The following is a 20,580-nucleotide window of genomic DNA, read 5'->3' as shown; positions in this document are numbered from 1 at the left end:
GACCTTAAAACTTCAGAGCCTGAAAAGAAAGCATTGAATCAGAAAACTCAGCAACGTGAGTAGATTAAAACATCACAAACAGAAATACCAAATAGAATGATAAGGCAAAGCTTTTTTCAAAAGCTGGAGGCATCACCTGCAGCTTGTCTTTAGCAACAGGCACACATGCAATTCATCAAATAGCTCAGGGGTGCCAGGTTACTGCCTCTCTGGCAGAGGGATGTGCTTTACTCCCTTGCCAGCAGCAGAGTTTTGAAGAAGATGCAGTTAAAGGAGTGGGAGAGGTCATCGTTCCTTGACTCACCCGATGATCCAGAGACACTGTTTTCACCTGCTCTGTTTGCTTCCTATTTTCATCACTAGTAGGTTTCCCGGTGTCAGTCAGCCCTGGTGCAGTGGGTGGTGCGGCAAATCCTTTGATTCTTCCCATCTCTCCTGAAAAAAAAATCTGGCTCCCTTGGTTTTAGTTTAACTCCCAACTAGCTGATTACAGTTTGTGTTATGGAAATAGTAGTACAATGTAAGAGAGGTAGAAAAAAATCAAAATTTTCAGGAATCACAGGATGTTATGGGGAATAGTAGTACATTTCAATGAATCCACAAGTTACGTGTGCACTTATGAGCATAGTACTTTTACTTGAGTTCATAGTTGTGTACTTTTAAGAGAATGTCTCAGTGGCAGAATGAAGATTGACATTTATTTTTTATCTTTTAAAAAATTAAGTATGTGTTTTGGCTAATGTATGAGAGCTGTTTTCTCTAACTCAAGAATACTGAAATTGGCACAGCAGGGGTTTTAGCCATTTTGCAACCTGGAGGCATCAGCCTAGATGTGCTCTTATGTGATGAGGTGCTGTACAGTGTGTGTTCAGCATCCCAGGCTGCATCATAGCTTTGTGAGCTCTTTCTTACATACAAGGAATGTCTTCCCCCATTTTTCTTGCCATAGTACTTCTAGGTGCCCTGTGACACGGTTTGATTCTAGTGGAGAGACAATGGGGAAGAGACTCTCAAAAAGGTGTCACTACTGAAATTTCATCAAGGTGGGGTTTCTTTCTGATACAGAAGAATCGTTGATACTGGAAGACAGAACATCCGATTTAGTGAAGCTTGAGTTGCTCTCTCACAATATTGGTCTGCTTCTGTTGGGCAGGAAGCAAGCCAGGGCTTTTGTGGTTCAAATTAGATGTCTCATAAAGATGGGTGTGGAAATCCAGAGCTTACTGTGTGTTTGGTCTTGTAATCCACGCTGTACAATGCCACACCATCTGGTTATCCCCTTTAAGATCTCAGGGATCAAACCTGTATGGTCCAGATCCCTGTAACAAGTGACATGGAGAACTGTTAGTTTGTAAGAGCCTTTTGACAGCATTTTTCTTCAAGAAGGATGCTTGATTTTCCCCTTTCTGTAGTTTGGAAGAGAACTTCAATGCATACTTTTATTTTTCTCTTTGGAGGCCTTTTCAGATGAGTGCTGCTACTAAATCAGAACAATTTTAAGTAATTTTAAATTGTACAAATAATTAAAAAGAGAAAAAATAAAAATATGAGGATAGTAGTTATTAAGAAAAAGAAACCCCATTTTGTTTAACTCCCTCCCATAGCAAAATGAAAAATACACAGGGAGAGAAGAAAAGAGCAGAAATACTTACTGACCACCCTGATGCAGTGACCATACAAGGAGAAAAGAAATACTTTATCCATTTAATTCTGTAGAAGGCTTAAATCCTGTTTGTCCTAAAGAGAGAGTCAAAGCCTTTCCTTTTCAATTATTCCTGTTGTTTTCTAAATCAGTTATGGCTATTTCACATGTTTATGAAGACTATTTTTCCTACTAGATTTCAAGCATCGCAAGGTGTGAGCTTATAAAAAAATGTACAGGCACATCAGCTTCCTCCCACAGGGTATACAGTATTAAGCCCCATGTGTTGTGGGGTCTTCTTTCTTGACTCGAGGGATAAGGTGGGGAGATAACCCTATGGCAAACAAACCTTGCAGTAATGAAGGAAGAACATGTAAAAATATTCCCTAGAAAAGAGGGTGTGGGAAGAATAAGGCAATTAAGAAGAATTGCTAGATATTCTGTTTTAACAGTTCATTATATATATTTTTAATGAGTATTTAATGCTATGTGCTGGATTAGAAAAGAGGGAAAGTCAGGCCTTTTTCTGTGGATACTTTCATGTTTCCCCTTCAGTAAACATTTTCTCATGGCAAATTGTTTAACGTGAACTGGTTGGAGGTGTTCCAGCACAAGGGAGCTTCACTGAGAAATAACACTGGGTGCAATTCCAAAATGCAGAGTTGTCAGCATCATGTTCTGCTCAGATTTGCAAAATCTCAGGATGAGTTATGAGGCAGGGTTGTTGGCTCCTGTCTTCCATGCTGTGTGTCCTAGCCCCGCATGGCTTGGGGATCTGGGGCAGTCCTGCAGCTGCTTGGGAGGTAGATGTTCATCGTCATATTCGGGAACTGAATAAATCTCTGCTTTTCAAAATCCACATTTTCAGCCAGTGCTTCCCATGGGGGTTGTAGCTCAGGAGCAATATCCTGAGAGGATGTCATAAAAAGCTTCTGTAAGTATGCCTTGCATCAGCACATGACACAGTCTTGGAGAAGACTAGCCTAGCTGAAAGGAGGTACCAAACTTGTGTATTGTGAGTTAAGGGCCCAATCCCATGTTGAAGGATATGAAAGGTTAGTCACTGATATCAATGAGATAAGAAGGGGGTAGAAACCACCAGTAATGCCAGTTAATTGTATGCTGATTAGTCATTTGTAACGTCAACTGGGGACCACCATCCTCAGTTAGTTAAGGAACAGCTGTGTGTTGAATTCAGCCTCCTTGCCCAGCTCTTGGCTTCCCTTTCAGATGTCATCTCATGTCCAAGTTGCGTCCTTTGTTTTCATAGAGAAGTCTGGGAAAACTAGGTCAGTTTATCCAAGTAGAAATTATTATTTTATTGAGTTAACTCTGTGATGACCTGCTGCCTGTTTGCCTTCTCAAAATGAACTCCCTTGTGTGCAGTAAGTCTTGCACTGGAAGTTGCAGAGGCCTCAATAATCGCTTTGATTTCAAATGAACAATAAAAAGGCTGCTTTTTTTAGTATCTTGATGTTTTCTGGAAAGAAGCATCTGGCTTTGCTCCTTGTATGGTCACTATATGAGGCTGGTCTGGTGTACTGTGCAAGCGTTTAATGTAAAAAGGTTATGTGCTGGCGTTACTGAGGATATTTAAAAGATCTTATGTAAGAATCAGGATTTGATGCTGCTTGACCCTGTCTGGCAGAATTACCCAGTCCTTCAAGCCAGTCCTGCAGTTACTAGCATACCTTATTTCTAAATAATCTGGTCCATTTACTCCTGCTGTTTCAGAATTTAAGCTGCAGACAAGAAAGACATTTTTTTCTTTTTTAAATAAAAGAGTAATTGGAATATATTTTAAAGAACTTCTTTGGCACTGTACATAAAAGATCAAATATATCAAAATAGACAGTCTGATAATTAGGTGCAGGCTTGTGGAGTGATTCTTGTCATAACAGGAATGCTGAAACAGGTGAGGTTGCTGCAGGTGTGTTAGGGGAATTCGACCCTGTAATGCCATGATGCTTCTGCTGCTACATAAAGGAGGAGCACAGATGTGTGGAGAGTCCGCATTAACAGATGAAAAGCAGTACTTCTGTGTGTGGATTGTGGATGGCGTAGTATTTATTAAACACACAAGCAACAGCCTTTGTCTCCCAGGCACTTTTTGCTTTGAAGAGTCACGTTAAAGCCTGCTGCTGTCCCAGGCACAGAGATCCAAGGCATGAGCTGAGGCTTCAACTGCTGCAGGTTAAGCCCCGCAGGGGCTCAGCACCAAGTGAAGCCATGCACGGACAGAAAGGGACATCCTGCCTGGCAAAAAACCTGGGTGGCAAAGGCATTTCAATTGCCTCAGCTCACAGGTGGAGCGTTTTGGTGTGGGCAGTGAGACACTAAAGCTGTGTCAGGAGCCAGCTTCAGCAGGGCTTTTATGGGAATCCAGTGATGTTGCCAGCTTTGCACTCCCAGAGCATGCTGGCTGGCTTGTCTTGGCCTTCCCAAAATCCTGTGGATGGACTTCACTCCTTTCTTTCTCCTTATGTTAGCTGGGGGGGGGGGGGGGGCAGAAGGAGCAAGGGAGGAGAAGGACCATGTAATTAGAAAAACCAAAACCCAAAACAAAAAGATGAGCAAATTTGCTGATTGTTTAACAGCAGGATAAAATGCAGCAAGATGCAGTATTACTGCTTGTTGTTTTACCATTTGATGAAACCTTTCTTTTAGTATTATGGCAAATCAGCTTTAGTGACAGCCACTGTTAATTACAAAATCTGGCCCAGCTGCACTCCAAGTCCATGGCAAGTGCAGCTCATGCTCACCAGCTGTGTTGGACAGCACATCAGTATGAGGCTTAAAGTCAATTTTTTGGTGCTTAGGTCCACCTCACGTAATACAGTTCTGGGCAGGGAGGTTGATTATGGCTGTGGAGCCACACACACTGTATCCCCCCTGCCCACCACCAGCCCTGGCATCCTGAGAGCTGGAAATAACCTCCTGATCTTTATTTTATTTATTATTTTTAGTAGGAGGAGTATCAACAAGCCTTTGCTCTTAGGAAGGAATTTGTGCAAGTTCATAATAGCATGTCTTCTATGTTAGCTTCAGAGGAATAGGTAAATAGTAGCTGAGCTATTACTTTGCTTTTATTATCCCTGCCCTAGTGGGAGGCCAGGGCTGCAAGCTGCCAGGGCTGTAACGCAGGCTAATGCTGAGATTCAAGACTATGGCTCCCTTTCTTAAGATATGCCGGGAACAACTGTTCCTCCGCCTGCATGAGCTCAGTTTGCGGTTGCAGGAGGCAATGTGTTCTTTGTGCTTGATGAAGTACACCGTACACGCAGTCCTCTTCATATGTGTTGTCAGTTGGCAGCTCTCTCACTAGATGCACCTTTACACAATTGCACAAGGCACCAAGAGGTACAAATGTGAAATTTAGCCTTGGGGCAAAACAAAGAAATGAAACCTAGGTATGAATGCAGTGTTACCCATCTGCAGGTACAGATATTACAGCCGATCTCCCACTACGCTACTGTAGTTTTACACTAATGGGACTCTGCTGCAATCGGTGGAGTAGCACCACTGCAAGGGAAAAACAGCAGTGGTGATAAGTTGAGGCTGTTATTTTTAATTCTGGGAGATAATGTAGGGTCGAACCCTGTTTAGAAACTGCATTCACTGCATGAAACCTGAACTTCTGCTCTTCCTTCTGGGGAGCCATTGCCCTGGGGACTGAGCAGCCATGTACAAGCAAGGGGAAGAGGTGTTCCAGCACACCTCCTTTGTAGCTTTTCTGTTTGTTGTCCCATAAAGTCATATGCAATCAATTTGTCCCATAGGTGAGACTCATGTTTCACTGAATGAATGTGCTTATTATGGAAAGTTGTTGTTTTGAAGGAGTCTGTTAATGGCATTGCCAGGAAAGAGGTTGCGATTTGTCATGGTAGGTGGCTTTCCAGTTCAAGTCATGTTCTTTTCCTCTGTGTGTGTTAGGATGAGAAATAACTGCAACAGATTGAAGTATACAAAGTGTTGCTGTCAGGCCAGGCAGCATGCAGGAACAGAGAGCAGTGTCTGGTCTTAGCTTACAGCCATGCACTTCCCTGGCCATCAGTGGTCCTAGATAATGCCCAGCAAATTGAATTGATGACTTTGGATAACCTCAGCGTCTCCCAGTTGCGAGGCATTGTACTACCATGACTGTCTCCTGAGAGAAATTAATGTAGTATCTGTAGATGAGTAGACTGATTCACCTTTTGGTGACCCTGGAGAGAAAGGTCAGGGTCAGGATATTTTTGCCTATAATCATTTATCCATAGAGAGTTAGTGTACCAGGCTTCAAGATTGTAGCTCAAAAGGGCAGTTGTTTTGAGAAGGTAGCTCGAAAGGGCACTTCAACAGCTAAAATCAAATGAGACATTTAATAGCCTCTTAGTGATTTCTGACTGAAAGTTCAGAGTTTGAAATTTAGGGATTTTTTTCTTTGCCCAGCCTGTGGTAAAACAAATGCACTATCTCTTAATAGGAATTTAATTTCAGGTTGAGTATTGAAGTGGTTTTCAACCGCGGTGTGTGCACTTGTTCACTTCAGCTGTAAGGAAAAGAGAGTATAATCACATTGTGTTTGTGGTCTTGTGTATTTTTAGCTAATGTGTTAAGACACTGCAATTCCAGAAGAGCCATCCTCCTGTTCCCCCGAGTGTTTCAGTTTAACCAGCTGTATGCAGAATTTTATCTAAACTGCTGCAGAAGTTACTAGTAAATCCACTGGGATTTTGACAGCCGTAGCAGTAGATGTTAAGTACCATACTTTGTGGGTTTTAGTTTCATGGGAATTCTGCTGTAGGCTGGCACTTCTCAGTGATACCTGCTGAAGCCCTGTGAGTTTGTGAATCTCCAAAGGTGGAGGGATTAATTCGCAAAGCTCCTTCCCATTCCTGTACTGAGCAAGGAAAGGGGTGACTGGCAATATCCACTGATATAATATCCGCTGTGATGCTATTACTCTGCAAACCTGTTGCAGATGGCATGCTAGAGCTTAATAAAAATTGTGCATTTTACATTTAGAGTAAAAAGTGACTGATTTCATGCAGAATACTGAGAGCAATGGCGGACACGAACAAGGAGGGCATGACAGATGTGTAGATTAATGCAACAGCAGCACAAGGTGCACAGGGATATTGTGGGACCTGCCTGTGGACCTTCCATCTCGTAGATGGGAATTTCTAGCTCTGTTAAGTAACTTGAGGTGATGCCTATGTGAAATACAGGTGGATATATGTCAGTGAGTAAATTTTGGCATAGTCAGTGGTTATGGCTAGGCTATTTCCATTGCAGATATGCTGGTGGACCTTCATGGGAAATGTTAGTGATTTATTCTGCCTGCAATTGTTCATGCTAAACAACCTTCAGTAGCTCTTTAAGCTGATAACAGTATGTGGATTATCCTATTTCATACTGGCAATTAATTGATGATATTAAAGCACTCTGAAAATGGAAATTGCAGGGCAAATGCCTTTTAAACTGTTTATCATTAAATGTATAATGCAATCTGCTTACTTTGATTGCAATATGTAGGGAGATAGTAAGGGAATCTTTCAGGCCCTGGTATAGATACTGCACCCTTTACATCCTCACTCTGACTCAACTGCTTCTCTTGTTGTATCTTCTGCCTGCCCATATCCACGTGCTCCAAAGCACGCTTTCTTCTAGTTTTGTTTCACTTGTTTGCAGTCCTCTTGTTTCTGCAACTTCTTAATTTCTTATTTGTCCTTAGTACCTTAGGGTGTTTTCATTTGCATTTCTGGAGTCATGACTTTTATTCTTTGGGCAGTTGTTACTGTGTTTGTCATGTTCTGCAGAACTTGAACCAGTCCTGAAATACTATAGCCAATGTAAAGGTAGACATTAGCAGTATATTCATACACATTGAAACAGTTTATAGGCTTTTGGATTTGTTTCTTTGTGGAGTTTTTTGTGTTGTTTGTTTGTTTTTTCATGCTGAAGCACTGTATGGGAGCTTCTGCAACATTCAAGCCAAATATGCCTTTAGGACTAATATTTTGCCTTCAGCAGCAGTTCCAGGTCTTGGATTGGCAGTTCTAGATATCCAAATTATGATAGCTGCTGGTTGTGTTTCTGGATGTCTAAAAAAGAAAAAAAAAAATTTGTCTTAAATGATAGAATGAAAGTGAAATACTAAAAATAATATAAAATAATTTTAAAAAAATTATTATCATACCTTTCAGCTATCTTCAAGTGGTATTTTTCTCAGCCTGTTGTTTTGCATTGGCTTTCCAGTTTTGGTCCTATATCTGAGTTCAGTTGGTATTGTTTTCCTTCAAGGGACTAGAAACTCCTTTTTTGCTCATTCCATCTACTAATATTTCAGGGATGTGACAACAGCAGGTGCCAAATTTCATGTCAAAAATAAAATTTTCAGAGTGGTGAAATCCTTGAAACCACAGATAAGTTTCAGGCCAGTTAAATAAAGCTTTAGAGCATCCATTTGTATCATTCCTTCATATAATGAAACCTGTTCTTATAACTCAGTTCTTGATATATTAACCCTGCAGTTATCCTTATACATAAATGGGAGATATGTTGCTTTTGTTGGTGATAATAGAATATAACTATATAAATCCCCTGTGCATAATGGAAAAATAGAGGCCCTTAGGCTATAGGTATCAAAGGTCTCCCGTATACTTACAATAGCCTAAGAAGGTTATTTTGGAGGCATAGGTAATTACTCACAGACTCTCTATAGCCAGTGATTCATTGTTCACTACTGAAACATTTCTAAATGAATTATGTTTTAAACAAGCAAATCCTTGGCCTTCTCTTTTTGTTTTGGGGGGATGGGGGAAGAGAACTGAAGGGACACAAAATTCCAACATTTTCTGCATTAAAATACACTGCCTGCTAGTTAAAAGGTCCCTGGTATTTGAACCAATTTAAATGTGCTATCGTGCTTCTTGCTGTTTTGATTCCCTGAATGTTTATTTCTGAATTTCACATTTTGATGAAAACATTACTGTTGTCATTAATTTGATATTTAGAAAAGACTGTGGATACGAGAGCTCAGCGCAATGAATAAACCAGTTGGAGTTAACTGTCCCTGGGGATAGAATTCAATCACTGTTGTAGAAGAGGGTGACATTTAAAAAAAGAAACTCAGAAGAAAATGTCATGCTTAAAAAATTAGATTTAAACGCACTAGCTCCCGATTGATTTTTATTGCACTCAGATGGATACACTGATTGATTATCAGCCTTACAAATGTTTCGTACCTTTCTCACTTCTCTAATAATCAGAACAATCTAATTTTCAATGTCATTTAAGTTACCATATTCAAGGTTATAATAGATCATATTTCTAATAAAACATAGCAATTATGTAATGAATAATACAAAGCTTCAAGGCAGAGTTCAAATTCACCTTTGTCAGAAAAAAAGCGTAATAGAAATACCACCAATGGGTGAAGAGCCAGCATATATGAAGGCAACCAACAGGACAATGTCCTCTGGATTTGTGGCGTTTTCCCCCGTTGTTGAACTGAGGTACTTGGAGCTTTGGTCGGGGCACATTTGCCATAGATGCACCTTATTTCTCAATAGGAAAACAGGGGTGGGCTTGAATTCTGTAATACGTGAGCACGCTCTGTGCCTGGGGATAAACGATAGCGTGCCAGGTGCTTATGAAATTTCTTCAGTGATTGTTTCTCTGTGCTCACTGTTTATTTTGGTACATGTCTGTAGAGAGATACTATCTCACTTAACTCGAGATGTTTTCTTGTAGCAATTGTACCCGACAGCTGACATGCTTGATTTCTCTGAATCAGCTACAAAATATGCAGGTTTCAATGTGTTTTGGTTTTCTGCTTGACATCCATTACATAACTGTGTACTTGTTTCTGGGTTTGTCCATTAGAAACGAGAGTTCTGTGTTTGAAACGTGCTTTGCCTCCAATTGTTCTCCATGTGTCAAAGCTCAGTTTTGGTATGGGAATTTGTTTTTAACATAGTTTCCTGTTCTTCTTAAAGACTGAGCAGTTTTGCCTAAAAGAAAACATTATTTCATCTGGAAATCATGACGTAGGAAAGCCAATCTATTTATAACTACCTGGAGTTCTGCATATTTTAATGCTGTGTTTGGCTTCTGATTGCACTGCTGTTAAAACATGAACAGAAGTCTTGCCTTTCTGAATGGATTGTTTTGTCAAGCATGACTGTGTTGCTTTAAAGGTGGTCATTTTGTTTCTTATGTTGGAGCTGCGGAAATCAACCTCCTTGTGGTCCTTCATCTCTCTGCCTGCTTCCACCAGGTCCAGGGCATGGGAGCTGTGAGGGATGTGCAGCTGGGTGCTGGCTTTGGCCATTGGGTCGGAGAGCCTCATTCATCAGCAGCGGTGGGGGTGTTAAGTCTCCCTCGGTTTGAGGCTTTCCAAGGTGACTGTTGTGAAAGACATCCTTATGGACTGCCAGACATTACCATGAGTACAGTTTATTGAAGGGTGATGGGGAGAAGGGTGACGTGTGGTATGTGCACGGCGTTTTATCTTGACGGTTCAAACTTGGCAGTGGCAATATGTAAGTGTTTTGCTTATTTGACTGAAATTGTCCACAGCTGCTAACTCCTACCAGAATTAGAAATTTTTAACAGCTGCCACTGGAATTGGAGAAACAAAGGAGCTGTGCAAGACTTGTGGGTTTCCACCCTAGCAAGCACCTTGGTGCTCCTGGAAGCCCTGGGTGCAGTGCTGAGCATCAGCCTCTTCGCCCACGTGTGATACAGTTTGCCTGCAGTCTGGGCCAGCCCCAGCTGCCTGGTATTTGGCAAGGGAAAGATGGCTTCCCGAGGTGCAGGAGAGCAGGTAGGAGGGCGAGCCTCAGCCCAGAGGGGAGAGTTGGCAGGTCTCTGCCAATCCCACCTCAGCTCACCTCCAATTTCTCTTCTCACCGGTGTTTGTGAACAAAAGGAGTCTTTTTGAAAACCTACTTTGCACCCAGCACTGTGCAGTTTCTGACTTGCTCTGTGTGCTTGATGGTGCTTTTGAGGCTTGTAGCTTAACAAGTAACTTCCAAAATATTTAGGGACAAGAAAAGTGTGGTTTTACAGGAATGCAAAATAACTGGAAACACTGGTAGTTGTTGCTACAGGAACCAAACCAGTTAACTAGTACACAGAGCTCTTCAAAGGTCATGGGGATCTCCAGGAGGCAAAACTGTAATGATAGCATTTCAAGTCATGAATTTATAGGTGATTAATCATTATAATATATGAAAGATGCTGTTTAACTCTCTTCTGGGAATCTGGGGAAGCACAGATTGTGCAAGTAAATGGAAAACCACATTGCAAGCTGCAGATTCTTCTCCCCTGTACACGTTCATGCCACCTTTGACAATGGGGAGTGCAAACATTTGCTGTTCCATAGTTTTACCTGATTATCTAGAAACTGCCTAAATCTCTCAGGCTGGATCCCAGACTCTTCTTAGGACAAGCGGTGACTAGGTTTGGTGGACCTGAAGGGTTTGCGTTTAAGACTGGACGATTCCAACATTACAACATGCTTGAAACGATCCCACTCAAGCAGGAGAATTGCTGCGTGATTGCTAAATGAGAGTGCTAGGGTCCTCGGAGCACTCGGAGCTTGTGTCTTTCCTGTAGTTTCATTTGCAGCAGGCCCTGCTCTTGAAGAATGCATCTTTCCCTCCTGCAGCTTCTGTGCCCTTGCCCATTGCTTCGAGCAGAAGAAGAAAATTGTGTCTGAGGCTAAGGAAAGCAGTGGCAAACCTGGGGTGAGGATAACTGATTGGATGGGTCAAGAGATTCTGTTACCATCACGTCAGGGGAATGAACGTAGGAGGGTACAGACTGGTCCTTAAAACTAAGGCAACAGAAAATGCCTTTACCAGCTCACTAAGGCAGCTGCCTGGGTGTAGAAGTGCAAGTCCTGGTGTGTGTGTGTGTGTGTCTGTGTGTATGTTGAGGGGACAGAGCAGCTGTCATGGGAAGATGGATTGGAGCAGATGTGCTCAGACATGGGCGTGCATCGCTCAGTCATCGAAGCAGCACCAAGACGTGGCTTCCTCATGTATCAAGATACACCTTTCTTTCATTCCCTTTCCCCACCCCTTATTTGTTTTCTTAGGTTTTTTAACTTCAGTATTTCTCACAGGGGAAGGGAGCTTCCACACTGTCCCCTGTCGGGAACTCCTAAATAATGCAGCCATCGAGTCAGATTTTAGTGCACAAGTAATGAAGTTCATAACCTGACTTTTCTACAGGCACATTAACTGTGACACAGATTCATGACTGGCGTAGCATCATTAAAAGTCATTGAAATTGTATTGGGGATTGATGTCATCATATGCGTGTAAAGATCAAGACACAAAAAGGTGTGATTTATGTAATATAACCATAAGCTGTAATCCAAAAACCCTTCTCACATGTGGTGTGACAGTTCCTGTTCCCAGACCTGTGATGGTTTTTAAAGTTACTGGGTAAATGTGTGTGTTTATATGTTTTTATTTAACTCTCTTAAACGTATCCTAATGCATAACGGTTCAGCGTTGCTGAAATTCTTTATTTTTGGAGCCCGAGTATTATATGTCAGCACTTTATTATGTTATCCTTCAGGGAACATAGAAACCCTGCCACGTCTGATACAGCTTTATCAAAGGCAAATGTAGGAAATAGAAAAAGTATACATAAAGCAGAAAGAGAAATGTTAATCAGTTTTTTTCATTAAAAAGGCTGTTGGAATCATAGAAAGAAAGTACTGATGAACAGAAACTGTCCTTAGTTTTCAGGATGTATTAATTCTTCCCTTCCTGCCCTTTATAGTGATTTGCACCCGAAAAGAAATTGGACAGAGCTGGGCCAATTTGGTGATGTGGATTGACCAGCAGCTGTCCCTTTGGTGGCCTTTGGAGGCAAAGAGACTTCAGGTACAGCTGCAGTGGGAGCTGTGCCGGGGTAGCACAGGAGCACAGCACAGTTCCTAATGGAGTCATCTCCTGGCCTCTGGGAGCTCTTGGCAGCTGCTCTGAAGCTCGCCTAAATTATATCTTTGTCTTCCACAAAGAGTTCAAAGCTCTTGAGCAAAGTAGCTACTGAGGCCTCCTGTTTGGCAAATTTGTCAATCAGCTCGTAGAGCTATAAGTAAATGGGGAGTTATTACAAAGGCTTATTGTGCTTTGCGGTTGTGTAGGAGTTAACAGAGTTTTGTAAGGAGCTCTTTTATCTCCCAAGTGCGGCAGCGATCGGGATTTACTTCTGAAGTGCGCTGGTTGTTTGGAGTACTCAGAACTCGCGTGTTGGTCCTGGATGTTTTTTCAGTGCAAGAGACCGTACTTGCGCTTTGTCATGGGGTCCAGCAAATAAATCAGGGCATTGGCTTTAGGGTTTGTAAAAGGAAGAGAGGACTCCAACCTACCCCCCCCTAAACTTCATGGTACTGGTGGCATTGAACCTTAACAAAAAGGTACCTTTTCAGGCTACATTTCCTGGCCTTCTTTGAGTCTGTGTTACTCCAGACACCAGAATTGATGGTGTTTGAGGTTAGGCTTTAATCCATTGGGATTCCCAACATCCCAGCCCTGATCCAGCAAAGCACATAACTGCTTCAGTGCAAGTCTGTTCACACAGTTAAAGTCAAGTTCATTCTTAACGTATCTGCTGGGTGAAGGTCAGAGTTCTCTCAGTTGCAAAGTCAAACCTTTAGTGGGAAAATTAGAGCTGTTCATCCCATACAGTATGTGCCTAATAGTCTCATGAAGGAACAGCAATATTCACTGCATCTACCCCTTGGTTTCTGTTGCACATATTACGTTATTTCTGTAGTTCCCTGGTTTTGCTGGTTTCCCACCCCACCATTTTCCAAAGCCACTTCATTTTCTCTCAGAAAAGACACCCAGAGGAAAATGAATCCGACTGTGTCATTTGTTCTCAAACAGATAGTGTAGGTGAGACTGGATTGACACCTCTTCCTCCTGAAGCATTCACTATTTCTCTGCCCTTTTTGATCCTTTGTGGTTCATAGGTGTGTAGGAAGCAACCACAGAAGATGTAGAAATGGGCCCGAAGAACCCACAGGGAAAAAGAGCTGGCATGGAGATGGCTCCGGGCATCTGCAGATTTTACTGTATACATAGGTACAGATAAATGTTCCTCTTTCTGGAGCACGACAGTACTAATGAGAATCAGCAGATCTTTGGCCATCCAAAATCCCTGTGCCAAGCCCACCAGCTTCACCCTCAGGGTCTAGGGCTTTGTCTTAAATATAAGATTTTGAACATGAGTGAATGTTAGGATTGGTTTTATTTGTCCAATAACATTTAGTCTTTGGGGTGTTCAATATTGACATGGAGTCTTTGGGGAGAGTGATTGATTTTACTTAGCTTTGTTGTAGAGCCTTATGCATCTGGTTACACTTAAGACATTAGATTTGGCTAACAAGAAGTCTCTTGATAAAATTCACAAATACTGGCAATACTGCAGACATAGACTTATCTCCTGGGCACGTTTTGTAAAATTAAGCTATTTTCATTAAAAGAACAAAGACTAGCATGGTGATGGAGCAGCTGTCATATTTTATTACAAAACACAAATATGTGGGAAATCAGTTACAGCACAAGTGCTGCACAATGCATATTTCCAGTAATCCCTCACAGGCAACGGAAGGTAGAAGGCTGATCTGAGTGCGGGAGCAGATGGCAAGCAACTTTAGATAGCTTCACTGCCATTTTTACTCTTTCAAGTGTTTGTGCTTCTCCTTTGATCTTCAGATCTGGAGTTTAATATGTTTCATCTTCTTTCATTTACTGTTTTCACATTTAACTTTCCCTTTAAATAACTTCTGCTCGGTGGGGTTTGTATTAGTTTTGTATGGGTTTTGTTATTGCCCGTACTGAGAAATTTAAGAAGAAAGACAGTTGCTGTCTTTTTTTAGTGGTATTCATATCCCATAATATAATGGTTGCATCACTGCAGAGGACTTTGCCATTTACCATGCACAGCTGTAATGATACAATGAAAAGATACCACCTCACAAAGTTACTGAGACACAGTGCATACAAAGTGAAGTAGATTTTCTGGGAAAGTAGATACTAGGGGAGTGTGATGGCACACCCACAACAAGCACCTACGGAAGTTTGGTTTCATCATTACCCATTCAGTTCTTACAGTTAAGTAATTAATCTTGCATTAGTATTCTCTGTGCATATAACTTTTTTTTTCTCCACTTAATTTATGTTTAAAATAAAAGCATTTTACAGTGTTTTGAACTAGAGCAGCAAAAGCAGTGCTTTTTTTTTGTGGAGTGATATGAATAACAACGTGATCTGTGTCTCTGCTTTTTCTGTAGCTGTCAGAAATGATAGGAACAAAAAGAAGAAGGAACCTTCAAAGCAGGACTCCACAGAAAACTATGAAATGACAGCAGAGTTGGATGATCTCACTGAGAAGATACGAAAAGCTCACCAGGAAACCTTCCCCTCACTCTGCCAGCTGGGAAAATACACTACAGTAAGTCTGGCTTGTGGCACATACATTCTGGATGATGCAGGTTTTGCGTTAGAGGCTTCAGGTGTTTTAAATAGAAACAGATGCAGAAGTAGATGCAATCCTTGCATCTCCTCGGCCATGAGAAAACACAGGTATGTATGCAAACGCTTGCTGAAGAAGAAAAATTGGATTTAACTAAGCATTACCTAGCGGTATTGTAAGAGACTGTCTGAAGGATTAATCCAGCCAAGAGACAAGCTTGGAGTCCATGAGTCAGTTACATGCCATCATTCATTAGAAATTTGTTGGCTTGTAACGGCGTGACCTCTGCTTGTGCGTCAGCGGATTACAGCTTTGCAGGTGTAGGGAGTTCTTAACTGCTAGTGGATTAGTGGTGACGGTCCCAAAGCTACCAAGGTCAAGGAAAATACTAAATGTGTAAATAAACCAGTTTCCAAAATACCACAGAGCAGAAAAGCTTCTTCTGCTTTTAGAAATGAAAAATCAGTCCTCTTCCTCAAGAAGTTCAATACTGTGGGGATTTCTTCAGAGGATGAGCCAGGGAAATAATTTTTTTCTATGCATGTGTATGTTGCTAAATACATGGAAGGTCAGTGATAGTAATTGATTTTAGAGAGGAAATTCAGTGTCAAGTTTGCAAATGCCGTTATAAAAGAGATGCTAAAAAATAACTGTTAGGTAATGCTCAGTGTCTTGTCAGTAGAAGAATGACTTTGCTGGGTCTGGTCTTGCTGTCAGTTGTAGCAGCACTGTGTTTCAGAGGGATGTACAGAAGGTCCTGAAGTAGTTGAGCCTGCACTCTGGCTGCCAAGATCAGGAGTACAGGAGTGTTATGGCTGGGGCAAGGAGACATCTGCCTCCAGTCCTAGCTGGAGATCTTGGACTAGCCCCAGAAAACAGGTGAAATACCTCTATCACTGGATTACTCTCTGTTTTGAGTAAGTGCTCTGCTACTGAAACAAGCATTAGATTTCTCAAAGAGTGACCTGGGCAGTTCCCTGTGTGGCACTGATGCTCAGCACATTTAATTTCAAGACTCACATAAAATGGTTAGTAGTGGGGAAGGCATCTGTCCTCCGCATGCTTCTCTGGTGCTAGCCCTGCTCCTGTGAGATGTAGTCAAAACATCAGTGTAGGTGCTGGTAAATATTGCACAGGCAGGCCCTGAGGGACTAGCACAGCGTGCAAGGCTGAAAGCTTGAAAGCAGCCACGTTGTGACATAACCGTAGGCAAAGCTGGAGATGATGGCATCCATAGTGTGTCTTTCAAAGGAAATTTCTGGGTTAATGCCCTCTACCCCTCCTCTCAGCACGTGCGGTTGCATCCTCATCTTGGAGAGAATATAATCTTCCAAACAGGCTCTCACACTCCTGCAAATGCAAAACCATTTCTGGACAAGTATGAAAAACATCTCCCCAGTTCAAAGACTGAGCTTACGCATTGTAGGCGAGGTGGTCATATGCCTGCGGCTGGGACTCATAGCCAGGCTGGTATTTGTGCCAGAGTTTATGGCTCACAGGCTGCCTTGCAAATGGCTTGGCTATCCCTGAACAATCTGTCAGTATACCTCCCGACATGGGCATGTTGGTGTGTACTTCTATGTTACCTCTGAGTTAGAAGAGTGCATTGCAGCTCGTGTGGTGGTACTTCATACTAGTAATTGCCAACGATCTTAGAGGGTTGAAAGATAAGCCTGGGCACCTATACACTTACATTACGTATTGGATGCTTAAGCATCATTAATATTTTAGCTCTTGAAATGATACAAGTGGATGAAATTGGAGAGGGTCTTGTTGCGTATCACACCCAGCACTGATATCTTCCTCCTTGGGTTCCTGCTGACCCCCATGGTGAGTTTATGTCCCTGTTGGAATTTCAGAACCCTCACTGAGAGCACCTTGAGCTAAGTAATAAACAGATGAATCTGGTCTGTCAGTGGGTCCTGAGTAACCATGACCTGACCACACTTTCTCTGGGGCTAGATACTGCTCATTTGTATCTCAGGCCAGATCAGAGAGCTTAGGGAAAAAGATTTCTTGTGTTTATTGCTGGTCTGTTGGAAGTCCATGGCAGTTACCTGTGTGTGGCTGAAATCCCTGCTGCTTTGTCATGGTTTGGTACTATACAACTTGCAATAGCCAACATTGTACTGAAAGAGTATTTTTGGCTTACTTACCTTGAGTCTTTGACAACAATACAGCTTCCTTCAACAGCTGTGTCAAAACTAGTAACAGCAGTGCTAAATGCTGGCTTCCTACTGCATTCTCATGGTCTTTGTGTGAAATAGAGAGTATTTAAATCTCTCATCAACTAAGGTCTGGCAACCAATCCAGCTTTTTAGCTAGGAATTCAGTGTTAAAAACTCATTTTTATGAACACTGTTTCTACCTAGCTGCAGAAGGGACAAAGTACTGCTTGGGCTGGAGCAAAGGTCATCTTCATCTCCTATCAGCCTAGGAGCAGGGGGAGAAGGCTTTGTGCAGTGGCAGAGGATGCAGGAAGTAGAAGGTGTATGTGCTGGTCAGAGCAGCACAGCTTTGGTGCTTGCACACCACCACCAGCTGCTTGTCAAATGGCAGGACTCAGGCAATAACCTGTCCTTTTGAGACGCTTGAAATAGGGACCAGAAGTCAGAAAAAAGGAGCACACATCCCTTTTTCTAAATGCTGAGTCCCAGTGGAGCAAGAGGCCTACACCATTTCTTGATCAGTCGCAAGCTAGTATGGGTCAAAGATTGCCACCAGTCCTGCTGTTATGCCCCATTCTGCAGGCTAGCAGTCATGAAGCATGGCACGCTCACACTGCAGAGCATACAGATTGCTTTTGTAACCTTAGAGGTTTTTATTCAATTCTTTAAGCAAGAGGTGACAAGTGAGTGTATTGAATTGATGTGGATTCACTTAAATTTCATGAGCTTTGCTCTTGCGTACAGATAGAGGTGATAGGCAGAAGAAACTGTTCTGCAAGCACAGCCCGTGTGCCTTCAGTTACATGATCAGCCAGAGTGATTTAAAACACAATTTTGTTTGTTGCTAAAAAGAGAGAAGAATTTTAAGTATAAGAGAGTGCAGTAAAGAAGATCTTACAGAGATACAGTCATAAAAAAATGTGCTCAGACATTTGGCTTGTGTATCTGGCTCCTCTCACCCTCAAGCACTGCAGCCTGCATTTCCCGGAGGTAAATGTTACATGGTGATTTTTCCTCCCCCATTGTACTTTTTTACCTGTTAAAAAAAACAGGTTTGGAGAAGCATTTTGAATTATGATTTTTTTCTATCCATCTGCTCTTTAAAGAGCGTCCATATCTGTAACAATTACCATACTTTGCACAGTTAATAAAAGTCTAGTTAAAATAATGGGACAATAGCATTCATATGAAATTTCCTGGATCATTTGATTTAACGGTTGCATTTGCTGGGTAGTGGCAAGTATAGTTCTGATGATGATGAGAATCAGCAAGCTGTTTAAATGTTACGGATTTCAAAGTCCATCATAAATAGATCTCTTTTATTACTGTCATCCAGGTAAGAGAGAGTGCCATAGTAATTTCTCTGGAGATGTCATACTTTATAGTATAATTGAGTGTAACTGTACTGCTTGTCCTTTGAGACTGGCATTATTTGTAGGTCTGCAGCTATGTTACATCCAGCCTCGTAAGAAAGGGGGGATAAAACAGAAGATAAGTTTGACTCTGTAGACCCTTGCTGTGGGTTCTCTTGGGTTGCTCTCGGATGGCTGGAAGCAGAGATGTTCTGCATCTTAGCAGCATTTTGATAGTGCTGGGCTTAGAAGTTACATGGCTATTGTTCACTGCCTATATATAGAATCATAGAATCATAGAATCATTAGGGTTGGAAAGGACCTTAAGATGATCAAGTTCCAACCCCCCTGCCATGGGCAGGGACACCTCACACTAAACCATATCACCCAAGGCCTCATCCAACCTGGTCTTGAACACTGCCAGGGATGGAGCATTCACAACCTCCCTGGGCAACCCATTCCAGTGCCTCACCACCCTCACAGGAAAGAATTTCCTCCTTAGATCCAATCTAAACTTCCCCTGTTTAAGTTTTAACCCATTACCCCTTGTCCTATCACTACAGTCTCTAATGAAGAGTCCCTCCCCAGCATCCCTACAGGCCTCCTTCAGATACTGGAAGGCTGCTATGAGGTCTCCACACAGCCTTCTCTTCTCCAGGCTATTCCTTTGCATATATATATATCAGGATATATACATATATACACACACATATGTATCTCCTGAGGCTGGGACTGAGCAGAGATGCATGCTGTGGTCCTTGGTGAACTCGCTAGAGCTGGAGTGCATTGCTTTTGCTAAAGAGGCATAGCAAGTGTTCCTGATTAGGGCAGAGTTCCCCTGTGAGCCTTGTTTCCTTTGTAAAGTGGATTTTAAAGACGGTAGGGATTCTGCTACTGTGTATGTTTCTGTGAGTACCTCATCCCATATTGTTAATGTGGAGATAGAGCAGCCTGCAATGAAAAAAGCAAAAATGATGGAAAAATGGGATCAATTTATGTGGCAAAAAATGGCTGTTTAATTGGATTTCATAGCAAGGTTGGGCTTTTCAACTAATAAAGATGCCACTGGAGTGTATTATAGTATTGTTCCACCATATGTGCACCGGTGCATAGGCCTGAAAAACATGCAAGACTGCTCCTGGTAAAGACAGTCAAAAAACTGCTTCAGTAAAATATTCAGGAAAAATCATAGCATCTGCATCTTTTTCACAGCATGGTTAGAGGTGGTCCCCAGGCAAATTTCATCTGAGTTTCTGTTTCTAACGTGTATTTTATTAACCCCATGCTTTGTTGTTCAACCTATTTTACTGTATTTATTTTATTTTGGTTTTAGTGCATGCTGAATGTTTTTACTGCATTTACCGAGGTGAGTAGCTCTGGGGAGGATGCCTTCAGCACCAGAGCAGGGGGAAAACATAGCGTCCAGTCTCTTTCCTCAATGACCAGAGCCACGAAAGGATCCCTAAGCCCTTGCCAGGTCTGGCTCAGGAGCCGGCAGTGCTGCTGACTGAGCAGCTGTCTCTTAGGGCACCAAGAGTGACAACTCCTGGTTGCTCCTGTGGGATAAAACACTCCCATGGGAGCATGAGTGACCAGGAGCATGCGCAGCAGTCAGGGCATGTTGTGGTAGTACCCACAGGCAGGGCAAGCAAGAAGGGTCCAGAAGCCTGGCACCTGAAGAGGTAGGCTCAGTCAGTGGGCACTGAGAAGGTGCTCAAGGATGTCATCTTCTCAGCAGAAGGCAAAGAAAACAAAGTCCTCTCTTGAGGCCAGGAAGGACATGGTGACCCAGACAGGGGTCCCTCAAAAGCATGCATTCATCAAGTTGTATGGCTGTAATGAGTGCCAGAGCCTGTCAGTGACGTTGGATGGTAACTGTGCAAGATGTGACCAGGTTGATGATTTTGTTCTGTGTGATGGCAGAGCTATG

At 42.2% G+C, this 20,580-nt stretch overlaps 1 protein-coding gene across 10 annotated transcripts in view; it reads left to right on the top strand.

Moving 5' to 3' along the window:
* Positions 1-20,580, top strand: part of RARB (retinoic acid receptor beta) — a 325,319-nt gene that overhangs the window by 285,863 nt on the left and 18,876 nt on the right. For all 10 annotated transcript variants that reach the window (XM_057424975.1, XM_057424971.1, XM_057424972.1 and 7 more), the window contains one exon: positions 14,949-15,109. In XM_057424975.1, coding sequence (XP_057280958.1) covers positions 14,949-15,109 — 161 coding nt within the window. The remainder of the gene's footprint in view (positions 1-14,948; positions 15,110-20,580) is intronic.

The sequence above is a fragment of the Pezoporus wallicus genome, unplaced genomic scaffold (genome assembly GCF_028554395.1).
Source record: "Pezoporus wallicus isolate ANWC-B61680 ecotype Strahan unplaced genomic scaffold, APGP_CSIRO_Pwel_v1 contig_3181, whole genome shotgun sequence".
Classification (NCBI taxonomy): Eukaryota; Metazoa; Chordata; class Aves; order Psittaciformes; family Psittacidae; genus Pezoporus; species Pezoporus wallicus.
The sequence above is the reverse complement of the archived record's forward strand: the minus strand, read 5'-3'. Positions and strand labels throughout refer to the sequence as shown.